Source organism: Cebus imitator, unplaced genomic scaffold (genome assembly GCF_001604975.1).
Source record: "Cebus imitator isolate Cc_AM_T3 unplaced genomic scaffold, Cebus_imitator-1.0 Scaffold36, whole genome shotgun sequence".
NCBI lineage: Eukaryota > Metazoa > Chordata > Mammalia > Primates > Cebidae > Cebus > Cebus imitator.
Genome location: NW_016107351.1, coordinates 8,858,206 through 8,884,538, shown reverse-complemented (window position 1 = coordinate 8,884,538; position 26,333 = coordinate 8,858,206). Strand labels below are relative to the sequence as shown.

General features: G+C 40.0%; 1 protein-coding gene across 1 annotated transcript in view; it reads left to right on the top strand.

The window, feature by feature from the left end:
- LOC108301579 (eyes shut homolog) overlaps positions 1-26,333 on the top strand; it is a 1,388,593-nt gene that overhangs the window by 1,307,157 nt on the left and 55,103 nt on the right. The window contains exons 27-29 of the mRNA XM_017524691.2: positions 9,449-9,615; positions 10,433-10,577; positions 20,278-20,452. Coding sequence (XP_017380180.2) covers positions 9,449-9,615; positions 10,433-10,577; positions 20,278-20,452 — 487 coding nt within the window. The remainder of the gene's footprint in view (positions 1-9,448; positions 9,616-10,432; positions 10,578-20,277; positions 20,453-26,333) is intronic.

Genomic DNA, 26,333 nt, shown 5'->3' with positions numbered 1-26,333 from the left:
AACTGGGGATTCTGTTTTAAAATTATTTCTAGGATCTAGCTTCAAAGATTCTCAAGCAAGTGGCATAAGACAGGTTCTAGAAAGTGTATTTTTGAAACACTCCCTCAATGATTGTAAAAGACTTATAGGTTTGCAAATACTCTAGAACATTTCCAAGTCACATTCTAAATACTAGCCATGGACGCAAATTGCTTTTCTTCCTCTTACCTACTCCATCATTCACTACCAGAGTTGACACCCAGGGAAAGTCTAGAGTGGAAGGAATAGCAGAAGAAAGGAAAGCAACCTGAAAGACCCATGGCATGGGAGTAGGATGCTATCATCTGCTTGCTGGGCTGATTGGTTCCCTGGCTCTCTTTGTCCCCTCCTCTGGGTGCATCCCCAGTCCTTTGCCCTAGTACAGGTCTGTAGGCAAGGGCACCTATAAACTGAAGTCAGCCTTTTTCCCCAGACTGTTCCTTTCCTAGGCTCCTAACGCCATGGCTGACCCTCCTACTGCACCTGGTTCTTTAGGCCAGATTCTGCAGAAACACCCTCAACTCTTCACCTGAATTGATCTGTCCTTTCAAACTTTCCTTCCAAGTCCCAAGCAAATTTCCTCCCCTTTTTTCTGTCCCCTCTGTCACTACCTTACTTTATTTAGGTATTTAACATATTTAGGTGTCGTTTCCTCTTCTGAATCACTTGAAAGACTTTCTAATGAACCTCCTTATCTACCTCTATATTCTATCCTCAACATTACCAGGAGATTCTTCTAACATTCAGATCAAATACACTTCTCTTATTCAAAATCTTTTCATGGTTCCTAAGAGTCTCTGGTCAAATACTTAAATCCTTCATTGTAGCATATTAGGCCCTTAAAGGTATAGCCCTTTCTGTCTTTTCAGTTTCCTTTCCTGCCACAGGCACTAAATGCCAGTCAAGCCCACATTCCCACAATTTTTAAGCATACCCTGCTCTTCTCTGCCCCTTCTGGGTTGCTGCAAAATACTCCCTTCTGATTTAAACAGCACTCTTGGGGGAGTATCCAAGATGGCCAAATAGGAAAAGCTCTGGATTGCAGTTCTGAGTGAAAATACACAGGGTGAGTGATCACTGCATTTCCAAATCAATTTTTACTGCCCACAGACCAGGAGATTCCCAGGTGGAAAAGTGCCACAAGTCTCCAGTGCGGCTGTTTCAGGCTGTGCAGCTGGTCTCTGCAAAAAAACTCACACAAATCCAGGCACCATTTCAATTGGCAACTGGAACATCTAGGAGACAGAGCCGCCCATTCAACTGAGTAAAAGGGGACTGAAACAGGAAGCCAGGTGATCTGGCTCGTCTGGTCCCACCCCCACAAAGACCAGTAATCTGAAATGCTCTGGATTGAGAGTTTCATAGCAAGCACAGCTGGACCTGGGACGGTCCAGCTCTGTGGGGGGGAAGGGTGTCCGCCATTACCGAGGCAGTCCACATCGAGGCAGTCTGCCATTACTGAGGCAGTCCACCATTACTGAGGCAGTCCACCATTACTAAGGCAGTCCACCATTACTGAGGCAGTCCGCCATTACTGAGGCAGTCTGCCATTACAGAGTCAGTCCGTCATTACTGAGATTACTGAAGCAGACCGCCATTACTGAGGCAGTTCTAACTATACCCCTATAAAGAAAACTGCAAGGACGTTCACACAGCAGCTGGACAGAGCCCACAGCCGCTCAGCAAAACCCCTGCTGGTAGACAGTGACTAGACTACCTCCTTGCTGGGCAGGGCATCTCTGAAAAAAGTCAACAGCATGGCAGGAACTTATAAATAAAGCCCCACCTTCCCAGGACAGAGCACCTGGGAAAAAAAGGCAGTTATAAGTTCTGTTGCAGCAGGCTTAAACATACCTGCCCAGCAGCTCTGAACAGAATAATGGAGCTCACAGCTCAGCACTTGAGCTCCTTTAAGGGACAGACTGTCTCCTCAAGCAACTCCCCAACCCCATATATAACCAAAGAGACATCTCATAAAGGAGAGCTCAGGCTGACATCTGTTGGGTATCCTTCTGGGACAAAGATAACAGAAGAAGAAACTGGCAGCAACCCTTACTGTTCTGCAGCCACTGCAGGTGATCCCCAGGCAAGCAGGGTCTGGAGTGGACCTCCAGCAGTCACACAGCAGAGGAGCCTGACTGTTAGAAGGAAAACTAACAAATAGAAAGAAATAACTTCATCAGCAACAAAAAGGACGTCCACTCAGAGACCCCATCTGAAAGTCACCAACCAGAAAGACCACAGGTAGATAAATCCACAAAGATGGGAAAAACTAGTGCAAAATGGATGAAAATACCCAAAACCAGAATGCCTCTCCTCCATCAAGGGATCACAACTCCTCAACAGCAAGGGAACAAGCCTGATGGAGAATGAGTCTGATGAACTGACAGAAACAGCCTTCAGAAGATGGTAATAACAAACTTCTCAAAGCTAAAAGATCATGGTCTAACCCAATGCAAAGAAACTAAGAACCTTGAAAAAAGGTTTGATGAAATGCTAACAAGAATGAACAGCTTAGAGAGGAATATAAACGAATTGATGGAGCTGAAAAACACAACACATGAACTTTGCAAAGCATACACAAGTTTCAATAGCCATATCAACCAAGCAGAAGAAAGGATATCAGAGGTTGAAGATCAGCTCAATGAAATAAAATGAGAAGGCAAGATTAGAGAAAAAACAGTAAAAAGAAATGAATAAACCCCCCAGGAAATATGGGATTATGTGAAAAGACCTAATCTATTTTTGATAGGTGTACCTGAATGTAACAGAGAGAATGAATCCAAGCTGTGAAACACTCTTCAGGATATTACCCAGGAGAATTTGCCCAACCTAGCAAAGCAGGCCAACATTCAAGTCCAGGAAATAGAGAACACCACAAAGATATTACTCAAGAAGAGCAACCCAAAGATACATAATCATAAGATCCACCATTGTTGAAATGAAGTAAAAAATGCTACTGGCAGCCAGAGAGAAAGATCAGGTTACTCACAAAGGGAAGCCATCAGACTCACACGAGACCTCTCAGCAGAAACCCTGCAAGTCAGAAGAGGGTGGGAGCCAACATTCAACATCCTTGAAGAAAAGATCTTTTAACCTAGAATTTCATATCCAGCCAAACTAAGCTTCCCAAGCAAAGGAGAAATAAAATCCTTTATGAAGAAGCAATTACTCAGAGATTTCATCACCACCAGGCCTGCTTTACAAGAGCTCCTGAAAGAAGCACTAAATCTAGAAAGGAACAACCAGTACCCGCCACTCCAAAAACATACCAAATGGTAAAGAGCATCGACACAATAAAGAAACTGCATCAACTAATGGGCAAAACAACCAGCTAGCATCAAAATGGCAGGATCAAATTCACACATAACAATATCAACCTTAAATGTAAATAGGCTAAATGCTCCAATCAAAAGACACAGACTGGAAAACTGGATAAAAAGTCAAAATCCATTGGTGTGCTGTATCCAGGAAATCCATGTCACATGCAAGGATACACAAAGGCTCAAAATAAAGGGATTGAGGAAGATCTACCAAGCAAATGGAGAGCAAAAGAAGAGCAGGAGTTGCAAGCCTAGTCTCTGATAAAATAGATTTTAAACCAACAAAGATCAAAAGAGACAAAGAAGGGCATTACGCAATGGTAAAAGGATCAATGCAACAAGAAGAGCTAACTATCCTAAATATATACATCCCCAACACAGAGCACCCAGATACTTAAAGCAAGTTCTTAATGACCTACAAATAGACTTAGATTCCTACACAATAATAGTGGGAGACTTTAACACTTCTCTGTCAATATTAGACAGATCAACGAGACATAAAATTAACAAGGATATCCAGGACTCGAACTCAGACCTCGACCAAGCAAACGTAATACACATTTACAGAACTCTCCACCCCAAATCCGCAGAATATACATTCTCCTCAGCACCACATCACACCTACTTTAAAATTGACCACATAATTGGAAGTAAATCACTCCTCAGCAAATGCAAAAGAATGGAAATCATAACAAACAGTCTCTCAGACCACAGTGCAATCAAATTAGAACTCAGAATTCAGAAACTAACTCAGAACTGCACATCATCATGGAAACTGAACAATTGTCTCTTGAAGGTTGACTGGATAAACAATGAAATGAAGGCAGAAATAAAGATGTTCTTCTAAACCAATGAGAACAAAGACATGACGTACCAGAATCTCTGAGACACATTGAAAGCAGTGTCTAGAGGAAAATTTACCGCAATAAATGCCAACGTGAGAAGCAAGGAGAGATCGAAAATCAACACCCTATCATTAAAATTGAAAGAGCTAGAGGAGCAGGATCAAAAAAACTCAAAACCTAGTAGAAGACAAGAAATAACTAGGCCAAAGCAGAACTGAAGGAGATAGAGACGCAAAAAAAACCCTTCAAAAAATCAATAAATCCAGGAGCTGGTTTTTTGAAAAGATCAACAAAATAGACAGATCACTAGCCAGATTAATAAAAAAGAAAAGAGACAAGAATCAAATAGATGCAATAAAAAAACGATAAAAGAGATATCACCACTGATTCCACATAAATACAAACTACCGTCAGAGATTACTACAAACAACTATGCACATAAACAAGTAAACCTGGAAGAAATGGATAAATTCCTGGACACTTACACTCTCCCAAGCCTAAACCAGGAAGAAGTCAAAACCCTGAATAGACCAATAACAAGGGCAGAAGTTGAGGCAGCAATTAACAGCCTACCAACCAAAAAATGCCCAGGTCCAGATGGGTTCACAGCCAAATTCTACCAGACATACAAAGAAGAGCTGGTACCACTCCTTCTGAAACTATTCCAAACAATCCAAAAAGAGGGAATCCTCTCCAAATCATTTTATGAGACCAACATCATCCTGATACCAAAACCCAGCAGAGTCTCAACAAAAAAAGAAAACTTCAGGCCAATATCCATGATGAACACAGATGTGAAAATCTTCAATAAAATACTGGCAAACCAATTGCAATAGCACATCAAAAATTTTGTCCATCACAATCAAGTAGGCTTTATCCCTGGGATGCAAGGCTGGTTCTATATACACACGTCTATAAACGTAATTCACCACATAAACAGAACCAAAGACAAAAACCACATGATTATCTCAATTGATGCAGAGAAAGCCTTTGACAAAATTCAAGAGTGCTTTATGCTAAAAACTCTAAATAAACTAGGTATTGGCAGAACGCATCTCAAAATAATAAAAGCTATTTACGACAAACCCATAGCCAATATCAAACTGAATGGGCAAAAACTGGAAGCATTCCTTCTGAAGTCTGCCACTAGACAAAGATGCCCTCGCTCACTACTCCTATTCAATATAGTAATGGAAGTTCTAGCCAGAGCAATCAGGCAAGAAAAAGAAATAAAGGGTAATCAATTAGGAAAGGAGGAAGTCAAATTGTCTGTATTTGCAGACAACATGATTGTATATTTAGAAGACCCTATCATCTCAGTCCAAAATCTCCTTAAACTGATAAGCAAATTGAGCAAAGTCTCAGGATACAAAATCAATGTGCAAAAATCACAGGCATTTCTACACACCAATAACAGACTTCAAGAGAGCCAAATCAAGAATGAACTGCCATTCACAATTGCTACAAAGAGAATAAAATGCCTAGGAAAACAACTAACAAAGGATGTAAAGGACCTCTTCAAGAAGAACTACAAACCACTGCTCAACAAAATTAAGAGAACACAAACAGATGGAGAAACATTTAATGCTCATGGTTAGGAAGAATCAATATCATGAAAATAGCCATATTGCCCAAAGTAATGTATAGATTCAATGCTATCCCCATCAAGCTACCAATGACCTTCTTCACAGAACTGGAAAAAACCACCTTAAACTTCATGTGGAACCAAAAGAGAGCCCACATAGCCAAGTCAATTCTAAGCAAAAAGAACAAAACAGTAGGCGTCACACTACCTGACTTCAAACCATACTACAAGGCTACAGTATTCAAAACAGCTTAGTACTGATACCAAAACAGAGATTATAGACCAGTGGAACAGAATAGAGACCTCGGAGGTAATGCCACACATATACAGCCATCTGATCTTTGACAAACTTGACAAAAACAAGCAATGGGGAAATGATTTCCTGTTTAATAAATGGTGTTGGGAAAACTGGCTAGCCACATGCAGAAAGCTGAAACTAGACCCCTTCCTCACACCTTACACTAAAATTAACTCCAAGTGGATCGAAGACTTAAACATAAGACCTAACCCCATAAAAACCTTAGAAGACAACCTAGGCAAAACCATTCAGAACATAGGCATAGGCATGGACTTCCTGCCTAAAACACCAAAAGCATTGGCAACAAGAGCCAAAATAGACAAATAGGATCTAATTAAACTCGAGAGCTTCTGCACAGCAAAAGAAACAGTCATTAGAGTGAACAAGCAACTAAAAGAATGGGAAAAAAATTTTGCAATCTACCCATCTGACAAAGGACTTATATCCAAAATCTACAAAGAACTAAAACAGATTTACAAGAAAAAAAGAAACAAATCCATTCAAAAGTGGGTAACAGATATGAACAGACACTTTTCAAAAGAAGACATATATGAGGCCAACAGACATATGAAAAAATGCTCAAAATCACTGGTCATTAGAGAAATGCAAATCAAAACTACATTGAGATACCATCTCATGCCAGGTAGAATGACGATCATTTAAAAATCTGGAGAAAATAGATGCTGGAGAGGATGTGAAGAAATAAGAACACTTTTACACTGTTGGTGGGAGTTTAAATTAGTTCAACCATTGTGGAAGACAGTGTGGTGATTCCCCAAGGATCTAGAAATAGAAATTCCATTTGACCCAGCAATCCCATTACTGGGTATATATCCAAAGGATTATAAATTGTTCTATTATAAGGACACATGCACACGAATATTCATTGCAGCACTGTTTACAATGGCAAAGACTTGGAACCAACCCAAATGCCCATTGATGATAGACTGGACATGGTGTATATGTGGCACATACACACCATGGAATACTATGCAGCCATAAAAATCAATGAGTTCATGTCCTTTGTAAGGTCATGAATGAAACTGAAAACCATCATTCTCAGTAAACTGACACAGGAACAGAAAATGAAACACCACATGTTCCCACTCATAGGTGGGTGTTGAATGATGAGAACACATGGACACAGGGAGGGGAGCATCACACACTGGGGTCTGTGTGGGAGGACTAGGGGAGGGAAAATAGGGGGTAGGGAGTTGGGAAGGGATAACATGGGGAGAAATGCCAAATATAGGTGATGGGGATGCAGGCAGCAAACTACATTGCCAAATATATTTGTGTGTGTGTATGTGTGTATATATATGTGTGTGTGTGTGTGTGTATATATATATACACACACACACACACGTATATATGAAAATGCTGAATAAGCACTTAGAAAAAAAAAACCACTCTTCCCTGTCTCCTCTTTTTTCATCTAACAAGCTCTTGCTTGTCATTTTCTGGGTGACCTCAGAAACCAACTCAAAAATCAGGCTTTTGCTTTCCTAGCCCTCCTCCTCACCCTGGCTTAGTGGCTGCTCTCACTTTCTACCCTGCTCCTCACGGAACTTGAAACAAACCTGTCTCCTCCAGACCAGGCTGTCAAGGGCCTAAGGATAATGATGCTCCTGGCATGAAATGGGCTTTCAATAACTGGAGGAAGGAGAGCATAAGACAGAAAGGAAAGAAGGATATAGTTGAAATAAATATGCCCTTGCAGTGCCTTATAGTTCAGCTGGCAGAATACTGACTCCTGGACAATTTGAAAGACAATTCAGATCCCCTCCAGAATCTCTCAGCAAAATTCCTATTCACAATACACAGAAACATCTCACAAGTTTCCTCCTGCACCCCTCCCAATTTCTTCTCTATCCCAACAGCTGCCTGAAAGACTATCTCCAATCTCTAGTAAGAGTTTTTCTCCTTTCTGCCTCTTTGACTACCTTCATGAATCTACATTTTCTCCTGAAACATATAACTTTCCACTTTAAATATACAACCCAGCTAACCTGATGCAGCATTGCAGGTGGTAAGAAATCACCAGAATGAGAGAAAGAAAAAGAGACTTGCCATAAGTTCTCAATGTACTTGGTCAATGGTAGATCACTTAATACAGTTTTTCTTACCCGTGGCTGCATATAAGACTCACCTAGAGAGTTTTCAAAAGTAACCCAGCTCAGGGTCCATGGCAAACCCTTTAGAAAAACAGAGGCAGTGTTCAAGTAACTCTAAATAATATTTCTGTCTTTCACTTTCCAGTGTTTCAGGAAGCCCACCTCTCTCCACCCTATCTGGAAACCTGCATCCCTACAGATCTTTCTCTCCTTTACCCAGGTTAAGGCAAGAATAAAAGCCCCATCAACAGACAAAGCATCATTCCTATAAATGCAGAATCAGGAAGCTGCGCATACTCCTAGTAAATTTTTTCTATGTCAAGGACTCAATTCAGCCTTTTCCCCTATGCTTAAACCTCTTACTTCTAGGGGGTTCTTATGTTCTTCCTCTCAGCAGAAGTCTTTGCCTCAGTTTCCTTACTGCTAGCCTCTGTATTGAATTCGTCTTTTGCCCCACTCACTAACACACCTTTCAGAAGCTGGGTGACACATTTGGGTCCCTGCTTCCTGTGAACAGATCTCTTGCTGTATACCGACTGATCATCCCGGAACTTCTTAATCCCACCAAGGATACTGCTAACACCTTCCCCTAGTGATTAATTCTGGGTCTTTCCCAACCACTTCCCTTGTCCTGTGGGTCTATAAGAACTGTTTCCTGAGTGCTCTGGGTCCTGGAACTCACCGTATTGCATGGATGGCTCTGAACTAATGGAAGGAGAGTGAGAGGAGAGGGAACACAGAAACAACCCCCGTTTAAATGGCCACGGGGCATGGTTAAGAGCTTTTGTAACAAAATAATGATAACAAATTCTGAACAATCATAGGAATAAATTGGTCTTTATGCTTTTCTCAAATCACAGAGAGAACTTCAAAGCCAACGCTAGGTCATCTCAGCCTTTCGAATCTCATTAGCTACCTGAGCAGTTCTATTCCATTGTGAAGTTCTCTTTATTGCAAAGTGCACCCTGAATTTCACTCTGACAAAAGGAGATTTAAACCCCAGTCAGCTTTTTAGTTGATCATCGATCATTCCCCAGACTGACCAGGACCTTCATGGCTTCAAAGACATAAACTCTTTGTGCTCTGTTTCTGGGGCTGGGAATACCAATAGCCAGATGCATATGCACCTAACTGTTGACAAAAGACTAAATGTGTATTATAACTTAGCATACTGAGCTATAATTCAGAACCAGTCAGTAAAACAAAGCCGACAGAACTCCTGAACTCCTCTCAGTGAGCATTCCTCATATGCCTTCTCATTCCAGGGTTGAATGGCGATGACTTCCTCTCTGTGGGCCTGCTCAATGGCAGTGTGGTTTACAGGTATAACCTGGGGTCTGGCATAGCAAGCCTTAAGAGCGAGCCCCTCAATCTGAGCCTTGGAGTCCACACTGTTCATCTGGGGAAGTTCTTCCAAGAGGGCTGGCTGAAGGTAAAGAGTCATTCCTTCATCTATTCCACAAACTGAATACTAGTATATTGTCAGATCCGTGCTAAGGTTCAGTGGTGAACAGCCCATGATGCCTACATTCACAAAGCTCACAAACTATTGTACCAACTAGGAGAATAGAGAGTTGATTACAATTAAGTAGGATAAGAACAAATAAGAGGGATGACTAGTATAGATAAGGGTGAGAGACAGAATTCAGTAAGTGCTTCTCAGAGAAGGTGATGCTTGAGCATAACTTCAAATAGGAGTTAGGAAAGAGAACAGTGGCCAGTATTAGCTTAAGGAATGCAAGTAGTTCAGCATGGTTTTCAGGTGAGGGGGTTGGGGGGGGAAGAGTGGTTAGGCACAGATAAAGTCTATATTATCAAAGGACTTAGATGTGCTAAGGAGTTTATATTTTTATCCAAAGAACTATGAAGAGCTACTTAAAACAGGAAGGTGGGTACCATGTTGATTTCTAATTTTTGATAAATGACTCGTGGTTCTATGGAAAATGGATAAGACAGGGGGAAGGCTAAATGGAGGGGAATCAGCAGGATGCCAGGACCTAATCTTTGAAGAACTTTGATTTTTATTGAAATGCAAAACCATGACTGCTATATTAATATATCCCTAGTAACAGACGCCAGCAGAGAAGCAAAGAATTGAGTGGTATCATATTTTTGATTTCTTCACAATTCAAGTCTTCGTAAATTTTTCATGCCAAGTTAATGGGAAATAACAAAAGAGTATTTTAACAGTTCACCCTGAGGAATTAATTTCTTTTTTAATAGGTTTTGATTTTTTTCTCCTTTTGAAGGTAGATGATCATAAAAATAAATCCATTATCGCCCCAGGAAGATTGGTTGGTCTCAATGTCTTCAGTCAGTTTTATGTAGGTGGCTACAGCGAATACACTCCAGATCTCTTACCAAATGGAGCAGATTTTAAAAATGGTTTTCAAGGTAAGGCATGGACTTTTTTTATGCTATAACTACTTATTTCAAATGTGAGGGATAAAAAGATTTTAAAGAATATACTTCTATTTACCAAATCAGCTATATGGATTGCTTTCAGACTTGAACAAAGTTTAATTTTAATCAGAAACATTTATTTACTTTTTTTTTTTTTTTTTTGAGACGGAGTTTCGCTCTTCTTGCCCAGGCTGGAGTGCAAATGGCGCAATCTCGGCTCACCGCAACCTCCGCCTCCCGGATTCAAGCGATTCTCCTGCCTCAGCCTCCCAAGTAGCTAGGATTACAGGCATGCTCTACCACACCTGGCTAATTTTGTATTTTTAGTAGAGATGGAGTTTCTTCATATTGGTCAGGCTGGTCTCAAACTCCCGACCTCAGGTGATCCAGCCACTTCGGATTCCCAAAATGCTGAAATCACAGGCATGAGCCACCACGTCCAGCCTCATTAACTATTTGTTGACGACTTACTGCATATGTACTGGATGTTTAGAATCCTTTAATGAACAAATCAGATTTCTGCACTCATTCTAGTTGGAGAAAGGAACACTAAATGTAATTAGTTAATTATATAGTCGTATAATGCAATAAGTTCAATGGGAAAAGGGAAATGGAGAGCATGATTTTAGTGAACCAGGAGTATGGTTAATTTTTTATACAGGGTGCTTTTTAATACAGGCTGAGCATGGTAGACCTTAAAGAGTCACAGTAAAATTTAAAACTCCATCTAACTTTGGAATTTAAAAGGCAAGAGACAGATTGCAGTCAACCCATCCTTACCACCAAGGGGTGCCCCACAGAGGCCACAACAAGCCGAGAGGATTAAGGGGAACATTGTGCTTGGGTGAGCAATCTTATTGCCACAGTCTGTCTTCCTGTGTTCAAATAGGAATACAGGCTTGGATCTTCCTTATAAAGCTGATTCATACTGTAATAGAGTTATAAAATAAAGGCATGCTTTGAATTGTTATAATAACTTATTTGGTGAAAATAATCTTTGGTAGATCCAGGTCCCAGGGCATTTGGTCAAAGGTCTGTTCTTACTGTGTGTCCTTAGCCACTCAACCAGGTCCAGGCTACTCTCCGTGAGAAGTAAAGGGCCAGAGACCAGGATCACTGAGAGACAGGGGCTATCATCAAGCACCATCTCAGGCATTGGAGTTATCTGTCTACTTTATTGCATTCTTTTCCCAACCTTGATTGACTTCTGCCTAAACACAAATGCAGGAGGCCATGTACTTGAAACATAAGAAAACAACACAGCTAATCCAGCATAATACAAGGTCAGGTTCAAATAAAATTATTTTGTCAAGGCTCTCAAAGAAACTTTTTCCTTGAATCTGTAATCAGTGCAGATTCTCAAAAGGTGACTTAAAGAATCGTTTACAGCATATTATTGCGCTAACTGTAATAGAGAGTTCAATGATTCTTTCACAGCAGGAGATGGTATGAAAAGGATTGTAAAGGCATAACAAATCAATGAGTTTTTTTAAACATTATATTCAAGTTAATGGAAAGAGAACACAGATTAGTGCCTAGTTAGAGATAGTCCTATGTGTTAGCAGTGCGGATGGTGCTGGATGTGGGAGAGGCACAGCTCCAGTCAGGTGCTTGCTCATCTTTCTCTGCAACACAAACAGGTTAACAGCACTGACTCTGAAATCAGTTTGTCTTCAGATGCAGACACCGTCACCTATCAGCTTCATAACTTCATAAGCCTGTTGTTTAGATTATCTGCACCTCTATTTTCTCCTCTGCAAAATAGAAATGCCTACTCCATAGGGTTTGGTGGATTGATCAAGTAAGTAAAATATTTTTGTTAAGCTCTTAGCCCAAAAACCAGCATTCAATAAGGATCAAATAAATGTTAACTCATTACTCTATCCTGCTATCATAGGTTTCAACATTTGCATATTTGTTGAAGTCCAATGCTTCCTGGTTTCCTTTGGTGGTGTTTACTCCATTCTATTAGGAATTTTTCTTCATACCTTAATGATGAGACCAAAAAGAGGTTTTCATCGAGACCTGTCATTTTCTCCTTAAGTGTGGCAATGAGCCTAAGATCACCACACATATAGCTGGCCCTTTCTCTGACAGAAACACTAAGATTGCACCCTCCTGGAGGTATGTCAACTGCTACAGTCCTAAGTGAAGAAGGGAATCTTGGACAAGCCTTTTTGTGAATTGCCACTTATGCCACAGTCCTATAGAAAATTCAGGACCTTGAGACCCCCTAATTTTATTATTCATCTGTTGGATCCTTTCTTAATGCCTCCCTCCACTCTAAACTAGCATTTACTGTTTATTATAAATTGTGGATTATTGTTACCAACTTACCATGACAACCAAATTGCAACTGTGCCACAAATCCATGGTTCCCAAAGCTGATCTCTACTGGTGCTGAAGAATAATATAGAATCACTTCTTTAAAATACAGATTTCTGAAACCTACCCAAGAACTATTGAATTGAAATCTTTACAGTGGGGCCTAAAAATTTGCATTTTAACAAGTCTCCCAGATTTGGAAAACACAGTATATTTTTTTAATTCTCTCTCTCTCTCTCTCAACTTTAAGTTCTGGGATACAAGTGCAGAACGTGCAGGTTTGTTACATAGGAATACACGTGCCATGGTGGTTTGCTGCACCCATCAACCCAACATCTAGGTTTTAAGCTCTGCATGCATTAGGTATTTCTCCTAATGCTATCTCTCTCTTGCCCCCCAGCTCTTGACAGGCCCCAGTATGTGATGTTCCCCTCCTTGTGTCCATGTGTTCTTATTGTTCAACTTCTACTTATGAGTGAGAACATGAGGTATTTGGTTTTCTGTTCCTGTATTAGTTTGCACAAAAGGATGCGGAAGCCACCATATTCATTAATCATAATGAAGCAAAGCAAATAGAATTTTCTGAAAGAATAATTAGAGTAAGGATATCACATTTGTCTGCAGAATCACAATCAAATCACACAATAAAAGATTATCTGATCGAGGCTTCTACATTTTTATAAACTCTTTATTTCATTTTACTTTATTTTTTTAGACAGGATCTCACTCTGTCACCAAGGCTGGAATACAGTGTTGCCATCTCAGCTCACTGCAACCTCCACCTCCAGGGCTCAATCAATCCTCCTACCTTAGCCTCCCACGTAGCTGAGCCACCAAACCCAGCTAACATATCCTTTCAATGCTGAGTTACGTTGTAGTAGAGTTATAAAATAAAAACAGGCCGGGCGCGGTGGCTCAAGCCTGTAATCCCAGCACTTTGGGAGGCCGAGGCGGATGGATCACGAGGTCAAGAGATCGAGACCATCCTGGTCAACATGGTGAAACCCCGTCTCTACTAAAAATACAAAAAATTAGCTGGGCATGGTGGTGCATGCCTGTAATCCCAGCTACTCAGGAGGCTGAGGCAGGAGAATTGCCTGAACTCAGGAGGCGGAGGTTGCGGTGAGCCGAGATCGCGCCATTGCACTCCAGCCTGGGTAACATGAGTGAAACTCCATCTCAAAAAAAATAAATAAATAAAATAAAATAAAAACATGCTTTAAATTGTTATAACAATTCATTTGGTGAAAACAGCTTTCAGTCGATCCTAGTCCCAGGGTACTTGGTCAAAGGACTGTTCTCATGGTGTCCTCAGCCATTCAACTAGGTCTTGCCTACTCTCCATGAACTTGAGAATTGCATCTTCACACCTGGCTAATTGTTGTATTTTTAGTAAAGACAGTGTTTTTCCAAGTTGCGCAGGATGGTCTCGAAATCCTGGGCTTAAGCCATCCACCGGCCTCAGCCTCCCAAAGTGCTGGGAATGCAGGCATGAGCCACTATGCCCAGCCAATTTCTATAAACTCTTGATAAGTAACTCTAACCCAAAGTTCTCGATCTAAAATACAAATAATTACTGCTACTAAAGCCAATTCGTTTTTGTTCTAAAAAATGGCTTTTAATCAACTATTTTTTCTATGACCTTTAATGCTCATAAAGGTACTGAGATTAATCACATTAAACAGTCTAAATCTACCAAATACTCAGTGCCTTACTGGTTTATCTGCCCTAATAAGAGCAATTCTCCTCTCCTCTGCCTTCCAAAGTTTCATCTGCTACAAAGCTGCAGAGTTCTCAGAGTGAGGCTCATGAATGGTGGTATCAGACTGACTGGGCATAGAATGAAGGAAAGAAGAAAATAAGATAAAGAAGAAGGGAAAGGAGGAATCAGGGGAATTAAAAAGTAAAACTGGTTAGGCCACAAGTGAAAATAAGTGGGTCCTTCACTAGAAGTTCTGTTGCCTGTAGATAATCTTGCTGAGCTGTTAATTGTGCTAAAGGCAGCTATAGAAGCAGAATAACTGAAATCAAACCTCTCATCCTCATTACAAATGCCTTTCCTGAATATACTTCTTTACTTATTTCATTTACTATTTCTACGAGTCTCTCCAATACTTGTTTGAATCCTTTGTACAATCCTGGTTCCCAAAATGTTGTCCCTGGACGAGCAATATCAGCATCACAGGGAAGTTTGCTAGAGATGCAAATTCTAATTGAACCAGAAACTCAGGGAATGGGGCCAGTAATATGTATTTTAATGAGCCCTTCAGGTGATTCTGATGCAGCTGAAGTTAAAACCACAGGCTTACTGTCATCTTTGACAACTCAGCCTTCCCTGATTAACTGACACATCAGAACACTATTGCTATACTAATGTATCATGCCATTTTGCTGCTCTAGAATGCAACAGACACCCAGTCAACTCTAGAATAATAACTGAATTTCTTGCATGCTGATATGGTTTGAATTTGTGTCCCTGCCCAAATGTCATGTCAAATTGTGATTCCTAATGCTGGAGGAAGGGCCGGGTGGGAGGTAACTGGATCATGGAGGCAGATTTCGCCCTTGCTGTTCCTGTGATAGTGAGTCTCATGAGATCTGGTTGTTTAAAAGTGTGTAGCACCTCCTCTTCACTGAATTCCTCCTGCTCCAGCCATGTAAGACATACCTCCTTCCTCTTCACCTTCCATTACGACTGTAAGTTTCCTGAGTCCTCCCCAGCCATGCTCCCTGTACAGCCTGTGGAACCATGAGCCATGAGCCAATTAAATCTCAAAGTGAGAATGGATTCATACACCTGGCATTCCAAAACCCAAATATTTTTTCTATACTTATCTTGCTTTCACTGATTTTTAATTCAGTAAAATATGTCTATATTAGGCATCTCCAGAGAAACAGAAGCAATCATGTATGGAGAGAGAGAGAGAGAGAGAGAGAGAGAGAGAGAGAGAGAGAGAGAGAGATTTTTATAAGGAATTAGCTCATATGATTATGGAGGCTGAGAAGTCCCAAAATCCACAGTCAGCAACCTAGAGACCCAGGAGAATTGATGTGGCTCCAGCCTGAGTCTGAAGCCCTGAGAACCAGGAGAGCCAATGGTGTGAGTTCCAGTCTGAAAGCCATCAGGCTCAAGACCCAAGAAGAGCCAATGTTTCAGTGCAAGTATGAAAGCTGGAAAAGACCAACATAACAGTTAGAGCAACCAAACAGGAAGAACTCCCTCTTTTTTGTTCCACTCAAGTCTTCAGTGACTGAATGAGGCCCACCCACAGTGGGGAGGGCAATCTGCTTTACTCAGTCTATCAATATAAGTGTTAATCTCATCCTAAAACACATACACACACACACACCCTACAATATTTGGCCAAGTATCTGGGCACCCTATGGTCCAGTCAAGTTGGCACATAAAATCAACTATGCCTTATGTCTGTATGTCTTATTTTTGCTGCCTCAGGGCCCATGCTTAAATCAGCATTCTCCACCTCTTCAAATTCCATTTGCCTGGAAAGCCAGCTCATATCACACCTCCTTAATGACAGCCTACTCTCTGAGCTCATTCATTGTGAGTAAACTCTCTGTAGCCTTTGGAGCTCCAAGTCCTTTCCCACTTAGTGTTTCATACCTAGTATAATTATATGCCTAGAGAATGTACGTCTTAATTTAGAATTTAGTAAGCTTATGGAGAACAGAGCTGTAGTTTTGACTGATAACAGAGCTCCATAGCACATGGAATGGTGCTTTCACATAACACATGCTCGTGACATGTTGTTACCACCAGATCTTTCCCAGACTCTCTTACAGCTATGCATGACCATGTGCCTGAGTTCTGGCCAGGGAAATGTCAGCAGGTGTAATAGTTGCTACTTCCAGGCCTTGCCTATTAAAATCTTCTGCACAATCTTGTACTTTGTTTGCCAACACACCTTGATGCCAACCCTACCCACCCTTTGGACTTAACACGAACAGAATATAAGCTTCTAGTGCTACAGCAACTGGTGACCATTGATATGGAGGTTATTAAATATTTACCACTCAACTGAATAGAGTGGACATGAGATAGACTCAGATTCCTTAATAACCCTGTAAAGGAGAGTTATTCTCATCTAAAAATAGCCAACACTGTCAGTGCTTTCAGTTTCTTGTGAGTTCAATTTTTTCTTTCTTCCTTTTTTAATCATATGAGATTCTTCAAACAAGAGCCCATATGGAAAAATGTAATGAGTTTACTGCAATTAATTTAAAAACCTTCTGCTATTTAAAAAAAAGGCTATTACTTATTTGGTACCTAGTCAGTCTAATTTTCAATATACACATGGCTCATGGCTCCATATCACATACAGGATATATGTGTTATGTACTGAATATCTGTTTCATGGAACTACACCAAGCAGATTACGTTTATCTACTATAATAAAAATAAAATGATATATGTTCCACAAATCTCTTCCACTTTAATCACTCCAATTGCTCTAAAAACATGATATGTCGACTGACATTGTGGGGATTCAGGCATTGAGGGGAGCCCTCAGTTCCCCTGAGAGGACGTTTCTTCAGGTTCTTCATCTATCACTACCCAAGAATGGGAGAGGAGACAATGGTGCAGTGCACAGTAAATGCTGGACTAAAAAGTATTTGTAGAAAGTGATTTATTTAAGTAGAAAAAGAGAAACAGGAGAAGGAGAGAGAAAGAAACAGCTAACTCTCACACTAAGTGAGAGAATCCAGACAGATGGAGTCCAGGAGAGGAAAGCAGCTTCCACATGGAGTGGAAGGCAATAGAAGAAGAGATGGAGTTTAGGAGGGGAAGACAGGCTTCCATGAGAGAGTGCGGAAGGGGACTCCAGAGGGAAATTCCAGGAGATAGAAAGACAGCTTCCACGAGGGTGGAAGGGGATCCAAACATGGAGTCTGAGGGGTGTGGAAGGAGACTTTTAACCTGGGAGGAACCCCCTCCTTCTCCAAGACCCTGGGCCAATGAAAGGAGTTCCTTAGAACTTCCACTGGAGTGATTGACTTTTTGATTCTTCTCGCCCCCACAAAAATTAAAACAGAGACCATTAAATCTCCTGGATGGAGAAAGACGGGAGGGGGACATGGCGCTGGGAAGTTCTTCCCCTTAAAACTACATCCCCTTGTGGACCAGGAAAGAGAACACATTCCCTAAACATGAAGCATGTCTCTGTAAAATAAATACATTTAGCTATTTGTATTGGCTAACTCTTTCTCTAAACATAGCATTGCCACATTTTTAGCCAAAAACATATTTCACTAGTTCCTTATAACAAAAGCATTTTATTTATCCATATAAAAAAGAAATGGTTTAAAATGAACACTTTCAGACATTAAGTTGTAGTCATTTAACAAAGTAATCTGGTGTATGATTATAAAAAATTTAAAAATTCAGTATTAGCATCCTATAATTTTTGCTAGAAGAAATCTGCAATTTTATGCAGTAGAAGTAGAAAATATCTGAGATGGTATGATAGAATGTGGAATAGCGGTGTGGAACCCAGGACCTACTAATTTATAGGCATTGCACAGATAGTTTATATATATATTATTTATTCCTCCTAACTCAGGAAATAGCTACTTTGGTCTCCATCTTAAAGCGAAAAATATTAGCTTCAGATAGACTGCATTATCTAGCCATTATGTGGCAGAGATCATATCTGAACTCAGACTCCCCTGACTCCATTACCTACTTATATTTTTGCTCTCTGCAAAGTGTATTTCACTCTGCAAAAGGCATAGGAAACCCTGCTTTGTTGATTGAGCTTGTTGGTTATTCATTTGTAAAGCAGCTAGCATTCATTCATTTCTTTAGTCAGTACAGTATTTTGGTGATGGGGTGTATGTGTGTGCGTGTGCGTGTGTGAGTGTGTGTGTATAATAGTAAATGGCGGTACTTTGAGGAAGAACAAAGATTAACCCTGAGGAAAAATAATCACTGCTCTCTCATAATGAGAAAATATTGATACATGCTGAGAACAGTGCTTGTCAATAGAAGTGTCAGTGAAAACTAAGTTGGAAAGTACGTTCTCTACCTTCCAAAACTGAACCCATTTTGTTCACCATGAGAAATTACTTCATGCTTTTAGTTTTTTTAAATGTTTTGAAAATAAAATTCAATCTTGCCTTTCCTTTATCATTTTAAAGACCTTATTTATGGTTGAAGTTCCTATTTATTTGAAAGAACTTCGCAAATAAATTCTAAGTAACTGCTAAAGGAGAAGAGCAAAATTACAATACATGTCAAGATTCCAAACACTTCCATTTCAAATTCTTCACTGAACTGTCCCTTTTGTTTATATATATTTATCTAATCTTAGGGCACAAAAAGTTCCTTTAAAGATGTGTACAAAGGCAAAATCTCTAAAAGAAAAAAGAGAAAATGTGACAACATGAATAGAAACTTCTTTACCTAAAAAAATAAAAATACTGCCATAAGCAATATTGAGTGCCAAATAGTAAACTGGAGAAAGTTTATTTACAATAGATCACAAATAGCTAATGTGCTATTATATAAAGAGACTCTCTTTACATACTATAAATACAAATTATGATATATATTATGAATTACCAATAGAATTATTAAAAGACTTTTGATACTCAACTAAAGATAGGAAAGTAGTATTTTATCCGCTATCGCATGTAAAAATGAAATGGAATGGTGATCCCATGCATGGTAGTGCCTTTGAAGAAGGGGGTATTCCAGTGTGCTCAGTCCAGTTCTGAAAAATATCTATGGGGGACACCTGGGCATACTTCAAAGCATCTGTATCTTTTACCCTAGTAATTCTACTTCTAGAAATGTGTACTAAGAAAATAATTTTAAAACGCAAAAAGATATACACATAAGATATTCATTACAATTTGATTTCTAATAGCAAAAAGTGTAAATGAGTCAATGGTACAACAATTATAGGCTTATTAAATATATTTTGATATAAAGAAATATTATGCCATAATTTTACAATAGTTACTACTACAAGAGAAAAGTTAATGGTATTTATGATCAACTTTTATGGTATAATATTATATTTTCTACAGCTTAATGCAAATTACACTTTTGTTTAAAAGAAAATATGACTACGCATAGAAAAAATCAAATACTACACACACACACACGCACACATACACGCACACACACCAAAGTGTTAATAGTCTTCTCTGAAGTAATGATATCATGAATGACTTTTTAAAAAAATTTTTCTCTGTACATTTCTGTCTTCTCATATTTCTTTTAAAATTTACATGTATTACTGTATTTTGAAAAACTTTTACTTTAAAAATGAAAAATAATCATCTTCTTGTTTTATCTAATTCTTATGTTTGTTAACATGACGTGTTTTTGCCTTTCTTCAAGGTTGTATTTTCACTCTTCAAGTTCGCACTGAGAAGGATGGCCATTTCAGAGACCTGGGAAATCCTGAGGGCCACCCAAATGCTGGACGCAGTGTTGGCCAGTGTCATACTTCTCCCTGCAGTTTAATGAAATGTGGCAATGGTGGGACATGCATAGAGAGTGGATCTACTGTTTAGTAAGTATGGCATTATTAGGAAAGAAACTAGCAGGTTGTTTGCATTCTAACTGGTATTCTACTTGTACAAACTAGGGACACAAACAGATGCCCATATTTAAAATGTTCTTATGCAGACTTCTTAGATGATGGGAGGACAGGTGAAGGCAACTAGAAATAGGATCAGCACAGTATTTATGCTGTCTTAGTTCTGTTAAACAGCAACGATGAATCACTACATCTCATTCCAGTCACCATGAAAAGTATCACTTAAATCCATAGCACTGAGGCAGTAGACAGAAATGTTAACCACACAAAGGCTTACATATTGAGATTCTTTCGTATGTAGGTTTGAGTCCCTTTAGAAAGGGCAATAGTAAAGCTACACAATTGACTTCTGAACTACTTTAGTATGAAACCAACATGGACAAATTGACAAGGAAAAAAGAAAGGAAATGTTTTTATATTAATAACTCCTTTTGCTGAGCATCTCATCTATGCAAGGGTAGTATATGAGGGGTTCTGGGAATATGCTAAAGAAAGAGGAAGTAAGCACTCTGTCATTCAATGTCTTACACTCTAGCTACTCACAAATTTCTTATGTCTCATACATGTATAACACAGCTAATGAGAGATTTGTCAAAACGCTTCCCACAGGACACATCAGAAAGCATAATATGCTTCACCAGGAACGCTGGCTCCCTGCAAAGCAGCTGGTAAAGTGGAGTGTCAGAGTTTCCCCTGGAGCACAGAGTCTACCCTGAAGAAGGTGTAGTTTTTTTTTTTTTTTGGTTTTTTTTTGGGGGGGGACGGAGTTTCGCTCTTGTTACCCAGGCTGGAGTGCAATGGCGCGATCTCGGCTCACCGCAACCTCCGCCTCCTGGGTTCAGGCAATTCTCCTGCCTCAGCCTCCTGAGTAGCTGGGATTACAGGCACGCGCCACCATGCCCAGCTAATTTTTTGTATTTTTAGTAGAGACGGGGTTTCACCGTGTTGACCAGGATGGTCTCAATCTCTTGACCTCGTGATCCACCCGCCTCAGCCTCCCAAAGTGCTGGGATTACAGGCTTGAGCCACCGCGCCCGGCCCAGAAGGTGTAGTTTTAAAAGACATGAGTGAAACTCTTACCCTCCCTGAACAATTTCCCTCCACCTCCTCACTAGAAAATGTTCAAAAGCAAAGCTCAAACAACTGCTAGTCACAGTAAAATGTTTGGAGAAAAAGAAATGTATAGTTTGACTCAGCCAAGGAATTATTGAGGACAAAATCTAAGGCTTGGGATGCCACCATCACAGAGCAATATTTTTTGGCATTAGCTTTACCGCTATAATTGTATCATTACTGCTCTATAATTTTTAATGAAACCTTTAACTTGCTTTACAAAATATGCATTCTAATTTGCTCTACAACTAACCTTAATTAGAAGCACAAGTTTACTTCACTTTTTCTAAAGAGTTGCAGTCATTCTTCAGGTGGTACTACTACACATTTTTATTATTATTATTATTGAGATGGAGTCTTGCTCTGTCACCAGGCTAGAGTGCAGCAGAGCAATCTCGGTTCACTGCAACCGCCACCTCCCAGGTTCAAGTAATTCCCTGCCTCAGCTTTTTGAGTAGCTGGAACTACAGGCACATGCCACCATGCCCGGCTAGTTTTTTGAGGTTTTTTGTTGTTGTTGTTTTCATTTTTGTCTTTTAGTAGAGACTGGGTTTCACCATATTGGCAAGGATGATCTCAATCTCCTGACCTAGTGATCCACCTGCCTCGGCCTCCCAAACTGCTGGGATTACAGGTGTGAGTCACTGTGCCCAGCCTATTTTTGTTATTTTTTGATATGATAATAAACAGGGATCTAGAAAGTGGCAATAGGGAAAGCATATGAAGCTGAAAGTGAAGGTGAGGAATCCATCCCCACCCTACAGTATTCCATGTGGACCAAACAGTCTAACCGTTTAAACCTAAGAGCCATATATATGTATCTTGGACACATAGTGCCAAGTATAGATAGCTACTTAGAACCATTTGCAGATTATTTCAATTAATATAGAAATTTTCTTGAGTTCTGATATTAAACATAATACCTTACAATTGCACAGGACTTTGTGAGTAACAAAGCACTTTTCATATATTATTTCTATTGCTCCTCACTAAAACTGTCTAAATTACTCAAGGCCAGTATCCTAATTTCAATTTCATAGAAGAAAAATGAGCCCCAGAAACTAGTAATTCAAGAGGATGTATGAGCACCCTGTGAGTAGTACAGCAGGACCCAAAACTGAATCTTCCATTTCCTGGGTCAAGATTCTCTCCAGAATCTAAATAGTGAGAAATGAACTGAAAAACAGTGAAGGGAGATCCAAGATGGCCAAATAGGAACAGCTCTGGAGTGCAGTTCCCAGCAAGAAGAACACAGAGGGTGAGTGATCACCGCATTTCCAAATGAGTTTTTACTGTCCACAGACCAGGAGATTCCCGAACTGAAAAGTGCCATTAGTTTCCAGCATGGCTATTTCAGCTGGCACTGCGGATCTCCACACAAAAAATCACGCAAATCCAGGCAGCCATTTCAACAGGCACCTGGAACACCTGGGATACAGAGCCACCCATTCAACTGAAAAAAAAAAAAAAAAAAACAGGGCTGAAACAGGGAGCCAGGTGATATGGCTTAGTGGGTCCCACCCCCAGCAAAGACCAGCAATCTGAAACGCTATGGATTGAGAGTTTCGCAGCAAGCTCATATGGACCCAGGACAGCCCAGCTCAGTGGGGGGAAGGTCATCAGCCATTACCAAGGCAGTCCACCATTACTGTGGCAGTCTGCCTTTACCGAGGCAGTCCACCATTAGTGAGGCAACCCACCATTACCAAGGCAGTTCTAACAGGAAGTTCACAGAGCAGCTGGGCAGAGCCCACAGCAGCTCAGTAATGCCTCTGCTGACAGGCTGTGGCTAGACTACCACCTTACTGGGCAGGGCATCTATGAAAAAAGGCAGGAGCATGTCAGGAACTTATCAATAAAGCCCAACCTTCCCAGGACAAAGCACCTAAGGGAAAAGGCATTTATGAATTCCGCTGCAGCAGACTTAAATATACCTGCCTAGATGCTCTGAATGGAACAATGGACCTCCCAGCTCAGCACTTGAGCTCCTATAAGTAACAGACTGTCTCCTCAAGCAGCCCCCTGATCCCTGTATATCCAAAGAGACACCTCATAAAGGAGAGCTCAGGCTAACATCTGGCAGATACCCTTCTGGGATGAAGATAACAGAAGAAGAAACTGGCAGCAACCCTTACTGTTCTTCAGCCCCTGTGGGTGATCCCCAGGCAAGCAGGGTCTGGAGTGGACCTCCAGCAGGCCTACAGAAGAGGGACCTGACAGAAGGAAAACACAAAAACAGAAAGAAATACCTTCAACATCAACAAAAAGGACATCCACTCAGAGACCCCATCAGAATGTCACCAACTACAAAGACCACAGGTAGATAAATCCACAAAGATGGGAAGAAATGAGTGTAAAAAGGATGAAAACACCAAAAACCAGAATGCCTCTCCTCCTCCAGGGGATCACAACTCCACACCAGGAAAGGAACAAAGCTGGATGGAGAATGAGTCTGATGAATTGACAGAAACAGGCTTCAGAAGGTGGGTAATAACAAACTTCACTGACCTAAAAGAACATGTTCTAACCCAATGCAAAGAAACTCAGAACCTTGAATAAAGGTTAGATGAAATGCTAAAAAGAATAAACAGCTTAGAGAAGATATAAATGACCTGATGGAGCTGAAAAATACAACATGAGAACTTTGCAAAGTATACACAAGTTTCAATAACTGAATTGACCAAGCAGAAGAAAGAATATCAGAGACTGAAGATCACCTCAACGAAATAAAACAAGAAGGCAAGATTAGAGAAAAAAGAGTGCAAAGAAATGAATAAAACCACCAAAAAATATGGGATTATGTGAAAAGAGCTAATCTACGTTGATAGATATGCCTAAATGTGAGAGAGAATAAATCCAAGTGGGAAAACACTCTTCAGGATATTATCCAGGAGAACTTCATCAACCTAGCAAGGTAGGCCACCATTCAAGTCCAAGAAATACAGAGAACACCACAAAGATATTCCTCAAGAAGAGCAACCTGAAGGCACATAATCATCAGATTCACCAGGATTGAAATGAAGGGAAAAATGCTAAGGGCAGCCAGAGAGAAAGGTCGGGTTACCCACAAAGGGAAGCCATCAGACTCACAGTGGATCTTTCCCCAGAAACCATACAAGCCAGAAGAGAGTGGGGGCTAATATTCAACATCCTTAAAGAATAGAACTTTCAACCTAGAATTTCATATCCAGCCAAACTAAGCTACATAAGTGAAGGAGAAATAAAATCCTTTAAGAACAATCCTTTAAGCAATTACTGAGAGATTTTGTCACCACAGGCCTGCCTTATAAGAGCTCCTGAAAGAAGCACTAAATATAGAAAGGAACAGATAGTACCAGTCACTCCAAAAACGTACCAAATGATAAAGAGTATCAACACAATGAAGAAACTGTGTCAACTAATAGCCAAAACAACCAGCTAGCATCAAAATGGCAGGATCAAATTCACACATAACAAGACTAACCTTAAATGTAAATGGGCTAAAGGCCCTAATCAAAAGACACAGACTGGAAAATTGGATAAAAAGTCACAACTCATTGGTGTGCAGTATCCAGGAAACCCATATCACTTGCAAGGACACACATAGGCTCAAAATAAAGGGATGAAGAAAGATTTACCAAGCAAATGGAGAGCAAAAAAAAAAAAAAAGCAGGAGTTGCAATCCTAGTCTCTGATAAAATAGACTTTAAACCAACAAAGATCAAAAGAGACAAAGAAGGGCATTACATAATGGTGAAAGGATCAGTGCAACAAGAAGAGCTAACTATCCTAAATATATACACACCCAACACAGGAGCACCCAGATACTTAAAGCAAGTTCCTAATGATGTACAAATAGACTTAGATTCCCACACAATAAAAGTGGGAGACTTTAACACTCCTCTGTCAATATTAGACAGATCACTGAGACAGAAAATTAACAAGGATATCCAGGACTTGAATTCAGACCTGGACCAAGCAAACCTAATAGACATTTACAGAAATCTCCACCCCAAATCCACAGAATATACATTCTTCTCAGCACCACATCACACCTATTCTAAAATTGACCACATAATTGGAAGTAAATCACTCCTCGGCAAATGCAAAAGAATGGAAATCATAACACTCTCTCAGACCACAGTGCAATCACATTAGAACTCAGGATTACCAACTAACTCAGAACATCACAACTTCATGGAAACTGAACAACTGGCTCTTGAATGTTTACTGGATAAACAATGAAATGAAGGTAGAAATAAAGAAGTTCTTCAAAACCAATGAGAACGAAGACACAATGTACCAGAATCTCTGGGACACATTTAAAGCACTGAGTAGAGGAAAATTTATAGCAATAAATACCCACATGAGAAGCAAGGAAAGGTCGAAAATCAACATCCTATCATCAAAATTGAAAGAGTTAGAGGAGGAAGATTAAAAAAAACTCAAAAGCCAGAAGAAGACAAGAAATAACTAAGATCAGAGCAGAACTGAATGAGACAGAAATGCAAAAAACCCTTCAAAAAATCAATAAATCCAAGTGCTGGTTTTTTGAAAAGATCAACAAAATAGACCACCAGTCAGATTAATAAAAAAGAAAAGGTAGAAGAATCAAAGAGATGCAATAAAAAATGATAAAGGGGATATCACCACCGATTCCACAGAAATACAAACTACAATCAGAGATTACTGCAAACAACTCTATGTACATAAACCAGTAAACCTGGAAGAAATGGATAAATTCCTGGACACTTGCACCCTC